This window comes from Hemicordylus capensis, chromosome 4 (genome assembly GCF_027244095.1).
Source record: "Hemicordylus capensis ecotype Gifberg chromosome 4, rHemCap1.1.pri, whole genome shotgun sequence".
Taxonomy (NCBI): Eukaryota; Metazoa; Chordata; class Lepidosauria; order Squamata; family Cordylidae; genus Hemicordylus; species Hemicordylus capensis.
In genome coordinates, this window is record NC_069660.1 from 240,429,945 (window position 1) to 240,441,995 (window position 12,051).

Below are 12,051 nucleotides of genomic sequence, written 5' to 3' on the forward strand. Positions count from 1 at the left end.
TGCCACCTAGGCCGAACGCCAAGGAAGCCACCGTGAGTCTCTCACCTTTGGGCCATGAGACTCACAGTAGGTTGGCCCAGCGTGCCTCAGGGAGCGACGAGACATCTGAAAGCATGGGGACCTCGAGAGCGCTGTCACTCCTCTCTCAAGACTAAATCGGGCAGCAGCATTTCCTCTCTCAAAGCCTCCTCCCACCACAGTGGAGTTGAGGGCCTGGGGAATGTCGGAGAGAACTGGTGCTGTAGCAAGAAGCTCCGTGACGGTGCGAGCAGGCGAAAATGGCATCAAACAAGGAGAGACCTATAAGCGGCTTGTTAAAACACAGTTGACGGTTTCAGATGCAATGGGGTGTTTGGGACCAGGAACAAACTACGAGGCCGGTGAGATCTCTCTTTGGGAGAGTAGCCGCCCCGCCCCCCATACCACAGGTCCCTCAGGAACCATCGGATATGCTAAAAACGTCACCCACAGATGCACCAGTTGTGAAGTTAATATCAGGATCATTAGTATCCAGGATTGGTAAGGCTAAATTCAAAGATCCCTCAGGCAAAAAAGTCGAATTTGCGCTAAGGAGGGTGCATGATAATTCCTCCTTTGCCACTCGTTCCTCAGATGCAGCCTCCATGGTAGCAAGGGCATCCCTGCTGTGGGTAGATGACTTGCTAATTGATCCACCTTCTGATCTGGTTGAAATGAGGCAGTGGCTGGTAAAAATTCAAAAAGCACAATCTTTTGTGGCGGATGCTGCACTAGATTCCATTAGATTATCTTCCAGGGCCTCTGCAGCATCGATACTAGGCAGGAGACAACTATGGTTAAAAAGCTGGCTGGTAGATTCTGCCTCTAGGAATAATGTGACAGCAGTCCCTTATGACAGCACCAAGTTGTTCAGTGAATCTGCACTCAAAGACATTTTAGTTGAAATGAAAGATAAAAGAAAAACAATGCCTTTGGCTCCACGTAAGACCAATAAGCCTACCTATAGAAAACCATTTCAGCCCTTTTGGAGTTTCTGGCCCTCCTTCAGAGTCTGGGAGAGAGAGTACATGTCACAATGCAGAGCTTGGAACCATCCGCGTTTCCCTTCAAGAGCCTTGGAAACAATAACAGACAGGCCTTTACTCAAGGAAAACAGACCAGTGTACTCTCTAATTTTTTGCATCTGTGTGCAGAATGAGTTTTGTTCTGGGTGGCACTATCAAGGCAGTGTGTGCGCATATGCATTCAGAATGGGGCTTTCCTGATTCAACCTGAGCAGGAACTAAAATTAACTGAGTGGACATCCAAAAGCTTTTGAGTGGGTGCACATGCGCACGCCTTAGACAGAACACTGAAACAGAACAAGCAGCAGCAATTACCCTACCCAGCTGGTGGGCCACCTGTCAGAATTCTTCCATGCATGGAAAACTCCATAACAGACACGTGGGTTCTTAAAATAATCCAGAAGGGGTACAGGATAGAATTGGATGCCCAACCCTCCAACAGATTCTTTCCAACACTGCACTCTCACTCTTTTACCAAACACACAGAGCTCCAAAAAGCAATTCAACATCTGGTGGATATTGGAGCAGTGGAGCCGGTTCCATGAGGTCAGGAGGGAAAGGGCATCTATCTATTTTATCTTATTCACAGTCCCCAAAAAGGATGGCTCAAAAAGGGAGGCCCTTGACTTAAAATACTTGAACAGGTGGGTCAAGCGTGAAGGATTCTGGATGGAGTCATTACGGCCCGTGGCAGAAGCGCTACACCATTTGGATTTCCTGTCATTAATAGACCTAAAGGAGGCGTATTTACACATACCGATACTAAGGATGTGCACGGAATCAGGCAGGAGTGGTTCAGTGGTGGGGAGCGGGTTGCACTTTAAGGGCAGGGCACGGTGCACTTACCTCTCCCTCTGCTTTCCCCCCGCCGGTGCTTGGTATTTGCAAAGTCCTACAGGGCAGCAGCATACCTCCCTGCTGTCCCGTCCGCTCCCTGGCCAGTAGTAGCTGGCACGCACACACACTGTACTCATGCACAAGTGTGCTATGTGCATGCATGTGCCTGGCATGCGCACGTGCGCCAGCTATTTCCAGCCAGGGAGTGGATGAGGTGGCAGGGAGGTATGCTGCTGCCCCGTAGGACCTTGCAGATACCAAGCGCTGGAGGGGGGAAAGCGGAGGGAGGGGTAAGTGCACCCTCCCCTGCCCTTAAAGTGCAACCCCCCCTTCAGAGGTTCGACCTGTTCGGAGGCCCACAAAAAGGCCTCCGAACAGGTACGTGCATATCCCTAAGCGATACACCGCAGCAGTTGTCACCTTCTCAGGTTCAAGTATGCCGGAAGATATTACCAGTATTCTGCTCTTCCATTTGGCCTATCATTGGCTCCTCAGGTCTTCACAAAGGTGTTGACTCCACTGATGGCCTGCCTCCAAATTCAAGGAATTTGGAGTCTGGATATTTCTGTAGCTAGATGATCTTTTGATTCATTGTTCCATCCCATAGACTGCAGCACTTGGGGGTGGTGATCAATATGAGCCAAGACTGCCTGCTTCAAGACAGGTTCCGGACACTTGCCACAGAGATAAGGGCAGTACTGTTGTCACCAAGAGCTCTCCTGCTAACTCTGGCGAGGATTTTGAGATTGATGGTCACAACCCTGAAATCTGTCCCATGGGTAAAGTTTCATCTAAGAAGCCTGCAGTGGTTCCTTCTACTACCCAGGCAGCCATTGTGAGAAAAAAGCACCTGCTACTACGCCTGACCTCCCAGGTCCATCAATCTCTGCAGTGGTGGTTGATTCCTCAAAATCTGTTACAGGGCAAACATCCAAGATAATAGTAACTATAGATGCCAGCAACAGAGGTTGGGGTGCGTACTACCAACACCTGTCGGCTCAAGGAACATGGTCACTCCAGGAAAAGAGCCACAGAATAAATTGGCTGGAGTTGGGGGCCATCCACTTGGCTCTGAGAGCATTAAAACAGGTGTTACAGGGACATCATGTTCTAATTCTAATGTTCTAATTCGGACAACATTACTACAAAAGCACATGTAAACAAACAGGGAGGGACAAAGTCAAGATCGCTTTATGCAGAGGCTGAGGTTGCTGAGCTGGGCAGAGCTACACCTAGCGTCCATATCGGCCCATCACATAAAGGGAGACCTCAACATCTGGCTGATTGGCTGCATTGGGAGGATCTAATGCCAGGCAAATTAAACTAGGAGGTTTTTCAGCAGATAGTACACATTTGGGGACTGCCAGTCATGGACTTGTTCGCAACCCCCCAGAACACACAGTTACCAAAGTACATGTCCAGGTTTCTGGGACAAAGTGGGTGGAGAACATAGATTCACTGTTGGCTCCATGGTCAAATGGTCTGCTTTACATGTTTCCACCCATTCTGCTGTTGGCATGGTTCTTGAGGAGGGTGTGTCTACAAAGGGCAAGAGTCATACTGGTGGCCCCATTCTGGCCAAAGCAGCCATGATTTGCAGAACTGCTACATCTCTCAGTCACAGAACCACGTTTTCTGCCGGTAACAATGGATCTGATCCTCCAGCATCCAGTATGACATACAAATCCAGACTGGTTGCAGCTTGCTGCATGGAAACTGACAGGTGAATATTGAAACAACAGGGATATTCAGATAAGGTGTTGAACACTATTTTAGTGTCAAGGCAGACATCAACAAACAAGATCTTCCAGTATATTTGGAGAGCATTTTTAAGATGGGCGGCATGACACTTGGTGCCTTGAGGGGCAGCATCCCTACAGCACCTACTGCAGTTTCTACAGGAAGGACTGGAAATGAGCCTCAAACCAAACATGCTAAAAAGACTAGCAGCCTCTTAGTGGGGCTTATTTCAGGCATGTTGCTCAAGTCAATACAATCACACCCGCATCTGAAAAGGTTCTTGCATCTCCCCACCGACAGTTCACCATTTCCCTTCTTGGGATTTACACATGGTGTTGAAGGCCCTATAGTCACATCCGTTTGAACCGCTACAGTCCATTCTGCTAAGAATCCTGTCCTTTAAGTTGGAATTCTTGATAGCAATTACCTTGGCGAGAAGGGTATTGGAACTGCAAGCACTATCCGTTCACAAGGCATACTGCATTTTTCAAAAGGAGTCTGTACGACTTATCCCGGATCCATTTGTTTGTATCAAGGTGACGTCACCCTTCCATCAGTCATAGGATATCTTCCTTCCTTCATTTTGTCCACATCCAAAGGAGAAACAATGGCACAAGTTAGATGTCTGGCGGTGCCTCAAGAAATACATAACATGTTCTGCATCCATTAGGACAATGGACTCATTATTTGTATCATTTTTGCCTGGTTCCATGGGAAAGGCAGTTACATCCTTGACTGTCGCCAGTCGGATTAGAGACTGCATTGCACTGGCTTACAAGTTGCAGCAGCTCCGTCCTCCTGCACATATAGTCATGCATTCCACAAGAGCGATGGCTATGTCAGCTGCCTTTTCAACAAATGCTCTAGTCCATGAGATTTGTAAGGCTACAACGTGGAAGAACCCTTCAACATTCACAAGGCACTACAGGTTGGACACTTTAGCACAAGCGGTATTTGGTAGAAGAGTGCTGTAACAGGTGTTTTCCTGGGAGTAGACAAGGGTGCTCCCTCCCTAGGTGACATGCAAGCTGTTGTATGGTCCATAGAGATGTCCTTGACCCCAGCATCAGAGAATGGAGCATTGGTTCACTTACCATGAAGGCTTCTTCTGGATGCTGGAGTCAAGGACATCTCAGCCCTCCCAGCTTGGCACCCCTGTCTCCTCCTTGGCGACCATATTGTCAACAGTCCATACTTGCCATCAACAGTCTGAGGAGCGAAATGTCTTTACTTACTTTTACAGACTGACTATTGGACACTGTTTTTTCACTCAATCCAGGTTGAGTGGTTATTATATGTACTTTTCATATTCCATTTCATGTTGTTTATACGTTGACTTTTCTATCTGACATAACATTTTGTTGTACTTTTTCGTAACTTGGCCTGAAAGAACTGGGGTGAGGCTATCCCCCTCAGGCTCGAGTAGAGGTAAAGTGTGCCGTCAAGTCGGTGTCAACTCCTGGCGAATATAGAGCCCTTTGGTTGTCTTTGGTAGAATACAGGAGGGGTTTACCATTGCCATCTCCCGGGGAGTATGAGATGATGCCTTTTTCAGTAGGCATGTATTTTTCTTTAGCTAATCAAAACTGTCCTGCCTTGGAGCACATGAGGGGGAACAATCCATAGAGATGTCCTTGACTCCAGCATCCAGAAGAAGCCTTCACGGTAAGTGAACTAATGCTCCTTTCCAAAACAACGTGGCAGCCACAGAAAAGGCCTGGTCCAGACATTTAGCATATTTAAATGACATAACTCCCCATAATACCTGCCTTCAGGCAGTAATGGGATGGATGAGGGATAATAAATTGAAGTTGAATCTAAACAAGACAGAGGTACTAATGGTGAGGGGTCATAATTCGAGGGATGTGATAGAGCCTCCTGTTCTGGATGAGGCTGCCTTTCCCCTAAAGCAGGCCTGCTCAACTTAGGCCCCCCCCAGCTGTTTTTGGACTACAACTCCCATAATGCCCTGCTACAGTGGCCAGTAGCCAGGGATTATGGGAATTGTAGGCCAACATCTGCAGGAGGACCAAATCTGTTCCTAAAGGAACAGATATGTAACTTGGGAGTGCTTCTGGACCCAGGCCTCACCCTGGTGTCTCAGATGGAGGCTGTGGCTGTAGTGCTTTCTATCAACTTCGGTTGATACAATAGCCATGTCCATTCTTTGAAGATAATGATCTCAATACTATGGTGCACTCACTGGTAACGTCTAGATTTGACTACTGCAATGTACTCTATGTGGGGCTGCCTCTGTATGTCATTTGGAAACTTCAGTTAGTTCAAAATGCAGCAGCCAGTTTCCAAACTACATACAAAGGCAGCCCCACATAGAGTACATTACAGTTGTCAAGCCTGGAGGTTATCAGCATATGTACCACTGTCATTTATCTCCAGAAATGGGTGTAGCTGACGTGTCAGCCGAAACTGATAAAAAGCACCCCTGGCCACTGCCTCAGCCTGAGTAACAAGATAGAGTTTTGGATCCAGGAGCACTCGCAAACTACATGCTTGTTCTTTCTGGGGAAATGTAACCCCATCCAGAACAGGTGGATCTAAACCATCTCTCAAATTCTGACCCCCCACAATCACTACCTCAGTCTTATTTGGATTCAATTTCAGTTTGTTATCCATCATCCAGCCTGTTACTACCTCCAGACAGGCATTTGGGGAAGTAATGTGAAACTTATATGGAGAATTAGATTTGGGTGTCAGCAGCATATTTATAACCACCTGCACCAAATCGCCTGATGACCTCTCCTAGCAGTTTCATGTATATGTTAAAAAGCATTGGAGACAGTATGGAGCCTTTTGGAACGCCATACATTAACTCCTGCTTTGTAGAGCAACAGTCTCCAAGTGACACCATCTGGAATCTGCCAAAGAGGTAGGAACGGAACCACTGTAAGGCAGTGACACCCAATCCCAACTCCCTCAGGCGACCCCAAAGGATACCATGGTCGATGGTATAGAAAGACTTCCTGGAGCTGAGAGGCCACTACCTGCTCAGTGACCTTGCCCAAACAAGGAAGATTTGAGACAGGCCTATAATTGGCTAACTCTGAAGGATCCGGTGCAGTTTTCTTCAAGTAAGGTCTAATACAGCATTATTTGTTTTCCTTTTCTCCTTCTAGCTTGCAACTGTGCTCATACACAGAATGCTTGTGATAGCGATTCTGGGCAATGCATTTGCCCCCCTCATACTGAAGGAGAAAAATGTGAATTCTGTGAGGAAAACTTTTGGGGTCTTGATCCAGAGAACGGTTGCAAGGTAATATTGTAGTTGTAAGGGACTTTTAAAAAGTTAATCCAAATATTTTTAAAAATTATCCATGGTTATTTCCTCCCATAAACACTGCATACTAGGTTCATTTCTACCATACATTGGTAACTTTAAGGGGGAGAATTTTTTATTGATGCCCTCTATTTTGATGTATTTGGTATGTTAAATATTCCTTTTGAAGTTTCCTTATGCAAAATGCTCTTAAAATCATTTAGCTGCTGATCAGGCGAAGAATCAGAATTTGATAGTGCATATAGTGTTGGGGGTCTCATATTGGCACAGGATTCCTTTCACCATTGTAGCTGCACCCAGACAGAGGGAGTTACCCAATTTTCAGTTGAGGTTATACAAGGAGCCTATAGGGGATGCCTGGCTGCATGTAACCTGTCTCACGGCTTGGTTCTTCGGTCTGATCAATGTCACCTGATAGAGCAGCAACTGAGATTGGCTTTGCCTTACCCACCCCAGTCAAGCCCTGCCCTATCCTAACCTTGTCTCACCAGTCTCTGCTTGTTTCACTTGGTACTCGACTATAGCTGAGCCTTGACCATGAGGCGCTTCACACAAGGTGTGTGAAATGCTGAAATGAGGTCTGCGGGGAGAGCGGGTTTTCTCGAGCCTACCCGCAGACGATCTCTTACCTTTCCCTGGGTGGGCGGATCGCCCGCCCACACAAGCAGAGGCTCTCATGTGGTCCACCCGCGGCTCGCCCAGCAGCTCCTGGGGTTGGGTCTAGGGAAGCACCGCCATGTGGCGCCCTGCCTCCTGGAGTCCCAATAATGCACCGTGTGAGTGCACGGTGAGTCCCCGCCCACCGAGTGAGCCCACTGCAGCTGCAAGCAGCCGCAGCAAACACATGATCAGTTAGCCTGGTTTTGGGGCACACACACACCTAAAAATCCAGGTTAAGCGATAGGTTACGCACAGCTCCCAGCAGTTCTCACACGCAGTGAAAACCATGCTGGGCTTCCCTAGCCCATTTTTCGCTGCTCATGAGAATAGCTTCTATGTCTTGTGCATATATTATCTTTGGGAGAACCATGGGTTATCCTGAATTGGGACATCTCTCTGACTTGGAGCACCAAAGTGATTCAGATGGAAGTACAGTAATGGAGCCTTCTGCTAATTGAGGTTTGACCAGTAGAGCACAGTTACTTGTACCTTAAAGACTTTTGTCAGCGCATTTAATTGGCAGATCAAGGGGAAGTATAACCAGGAATACGATGGAAAACAGATGGAGGCATGCAGATAATTTTGGCTTAAAGAGCGAATGGATTTTTGCATGTGTTTTGCACCAGGCAAAAAAGGACATCTTTTAATATCTAAAGCAAAGAGGTTTTCCACACAGCAGACTTAAGGTGGGGTTTCAAGAATGAATTGTGCAAGTGGAAGGAGTTCCATTGCATAAGGGGAAGAGTAACAATGTCCCTTCCCTTTGCAACTCTCTGCTCTCCACAAAATTTTGCTCCTGAGGGCTGCCCAGTTCTCAGGAGCAGATATGGGGGGCTCAGGGGGCTACAGAGAGAAGAGGGGATTGGCAACAATTGACCCTTCCCTGTGAAGAAAAGAACAGAACTTCCATTCATGAAAAAGTCCTTTGAAGACATTGAAGCTCTTCACACAATCCGTGTGAAGTGCTTCAGGCTGGTCTGTGGGGAGAGTGGGTTTTCCCAACCCTCCCTGCAGACGATCTCTTGCCTTTCCCTGGGTGGACGGATCGCCTGCCCAAACGAGCGGTGGCTATCCTGCTGGCTGTTTGCAGCTCACCCAGCAGCTCCAGCATTCGCGCGCAGGGAAGCACCACCGTGTAGGAGGAAAACCTGGGTTGCTTTTCTTCCTACCTTGCTTCCACACAATCACTTCTACTCAAGTTTTCTTCTTACCTTGCTTCCACTCAACTCAAAATTGGGAGCACACACAGCTCCCAAACCCATGTAGAACAGAGTTTTTGATTATGTGAATGACTTCATCATTTACAAATCATACAGGTTACAAATTGTAATGTATTGTAAAGAAAACATTTCTCTGCAGATTTTTTTTAAGCAGTTGGTAACTTTTTAATGGCTGCCAAACTTCTTGGTATAACTAAGTTTCTAAATGTCATTTCCTTTGCAAACATCACAAATTTCTGTGATTTTCCTCTCAGGCCTGCAATTGCAGTGATATAGGTTCACTCAGTCTTCAGTGCGACCAGCTCACTGCTCAATGCCAGTGTAAACATGGATATGGAGGACACAACTGCTCTGTGTGTGCTTTGGGGTATAGAGACTATCCTGATTGTGTTCCTTGTGATTGTGACTTGCATGGGACTAAAGCAAACACATGTGACCAAAGTCGAGGGGTCTGCCGTTGTGAAGAGGAAACTGGTGTTTGTGCCTGCAAGGTATAGCATGGAGTTGCTGGCTGACTTTCAGACTAACCCTGTGCCGATGCACTAGAGTTTTCCATCATGCAAAGGTGGGGGACAATTTTCAGCAATCCGCCTCTTTCCTCTGTAGCAGCCTTTGTCTCCCAAAACAATGAGGATTGGCGGACCCTCAGTGACATAGTTTCAGGAGGCACAGGTGACTACAGAGGGCAGGAAAGTGAAAATTTCACCCTCTGATGAAAAACATGGCACTTCTGCAGGGTTAGTCTCTGTGTCAGTCACTACTTACTGTTTGATTTTTCTTTGTACATTTGTCTGATAACATAATTTTGATTTACACAAGATCAGAAATTATTAAGCTAAGCTTCTGCAAAATAAACTTGTGCAAAGTAAATTTGGATCAGTGCATTTAGAAGAAAAAACATTTAAAACATTTTTTAAAAACAGTGAGAAAAGGCTGTAGGGTTTGTGGGGAGGAAGCCCTAAGAAGCTTAGCTCCCTGCAGATGATCATGCCGTCTTCCCTGGACAGGCAGATTACCTGCCCAGACAAGCACCAGCTTTTGCTGGTGAGGTCAGGGTGTTGGGATGCTGGTTTTGCATGTGCATGTGAATAGCCTCATTGTGTGAATGCGCCATAAGATATAAGATGAGCAGTATTTGCAGGCCCAAAGCCAGGGTAAAGTTAATGTGAGAGCAGGAGAAACATGATGTACAGCGGAAAAGAAAAGAGGATGTTCTTTATAAAAATGCTCTCAGGTGGAAGTAGTTTACTACAGTAGTACCTTGGAATGAAAGTTCATCGCTTCGATCCTGCCCATCTTGCTTTGTCCAAGGGAAGTAAACTTCTACTTGACAATGTAGCTCTGAATCCATCCTTCGAGTGAGCATGTGAAACGTTGTAGGAAAGCTTTCAAGCCAAAAGAGGGCATTGGAGGACAACTGCAGATAAAACAGAATAAAACCAGAGGTAGAAGTTCTTAACAGATCTGAGAAATAGAAATAAGGCAGCATATATGAGGTTAGATACAGAATACTACAAACAGAGATGCACATCTCTACAGTTGTCCCCTTCTGCAACCTCATCCAGGTGTTCCCCAGATCTGTGAGGGGTAGGGTTGGCTTCTGGATCAGAACTCAACTCACCTGGTTCCTCCTCTGAGGAATACCCTGTGTCAGGCTTAGGGAGTCCCTGACAGCACACCACAAAAAAGCTTCCCTACTGTGGAATGCTTCCTGACCTCTACAAAGCTGATGTTTGGGCATAGATTTTCACCAATCTCTCCTGTGCCTCCTGGTCCTTTTACACACAGCAGGCTTTACCTGAGTTTACTGGGAGACTTGACTACAAACTCGAAGTTGTCCCAAGAAACCTATGCAAACAGTGGATATTTTTACTCTGGATATAAATTGGGCTACACTCTAACTTCAAGCTCAGTTCCTCCTAACAATATATTTCATTGCCAGGAAAATGTGTTTGGGTTACACTGCAGTGAATGCAAACCTGGGACTTTTGCTCTTCACGCTGTCAATCCTTTGGGTTGCATTCCATGTTTTTGCTCTGGGATGTCAGAGTCTTGTTCAGAAGCAGAAGACCATGTGAGAATTCCGGTTAGTAAAACAGTTGTATCTTCTGTGTTTAGTTTTCTGTTACATTTCCACTTAGTTTTGTCTCAGTTTAGTCTGCAAACATCTCAGCCTCATATTACTATTTGAACCCCTTTATTTGAACCTCTTTATATAAATCCTCCATGAGTGTGTTCATCGTATTGCATTGACTTTAGTAACCCTAAAAAATTAGCACAACCCCTGAAGCTTTGCCACAGCCTCCTTATCTGAGTAATGTCATACATGAAGACTTCTCTTGTTTTTGTTCCTCCTCTTTCTCTGACACTGAGCCTGATATTAGTGAAGTGACCTGTGAGTTATGTACAGCAAAGATGGAGGGAGGCAAACATAAAAGCAGAAGTAAAATGATGTACAAATGGCCTGCAACTTTATCAAAAAATACTACATTTACTGGAATATAAAACATTTTTATAAAATGGCTTCCAAATTTCAAAAAGTGGGAGCATGTATGAATTTGTTACTTGAAATTAGGTTATTGAAATTTTGCTAAAGTTGAAACAATAAACAGTGCACACTATAATGTAGGATGGCCTATTGGTTTGGCATTGCAGATAACCCTGGCTCCAGAACAGGCCGTTTTGTATGTGGTTTCTCAAAGTAACCTCACTGGAACCAGTGAAGGTGTTTTTTACCAGTTTCCTGATATCTTAATGGATGCCACAACAGTCCGACAACACTTGAATGCAGAGCCATTTTATTGGAAGTTGCCAGATCAGTTCCAGAGAGATCAGGTAAACATTTATTATTGTTGTTGTTGTTGTTGTTAATTATTTATTAGATTTCTATACTGCCCTTCCAAAAATAGCTCAGGGCACAGAGAAATAATAAATAAATAAGATGGATCCTTGTCCCCAAAAGGCTCACAATCTAAAAAGAAACACAAGATAGACACCAGCAACAGTAACTGGAGGTCCTGTGCTGGAGGTGGATAGTGGGGGTGGGGGTGTGGATATGAGATATGCTTGGAATTATTTTCAGTTCTGTGTTATCTGGGGAAGGGTCTAGATCTTACATTAACACAATTGCCAGCTTGTAAGAGAAATGAAAGTAAATCTAGAGGAAAAGGTACATATAATTTTTATTTTTGCATTCAGTCAATTCATATTCTTAAATGTATTTCAAAGCAAAATATTTTGCTTTTAAGATGCTTTA

The 12,051-nt window shown here is 45.5% G+C and overlaps 1 protein-coding gene across 3 annotated transcripts in view; it reads left to right on the plus strand.

Moving 5' to 3' along the window:
• The window catches only part of LAMA1 (laminin subunit alpha 1), a 197,645-nt gene that overhangs the window by 128,038 nt on the left and 57,556 nt on the right, over positions 1-12,051 (plus strand). For all 3 annotated transcript variants that reach the window (XM_053250001.1, XM_053250000.1, XM_053250002.1), the window contains exons 22-25: positions 6,755-6,891; positions 9,050-9,286; positions 10,738-10,881; positions 11,451-11,630. In XM_053250001.1, the coding sequence (XP_053105976.1) occupies positions 6,755-6,891; positions 9,050-9,286; positions 10,738-10,881; positions 11,451-11,630 (698 nt within the window). The remainder of the gene's footprint in view (positions 1-6,754; positions 6,892-9,049; positions 9,287-10,737; positions 10,882-11,450; positions 11,631-12,051) is intronic.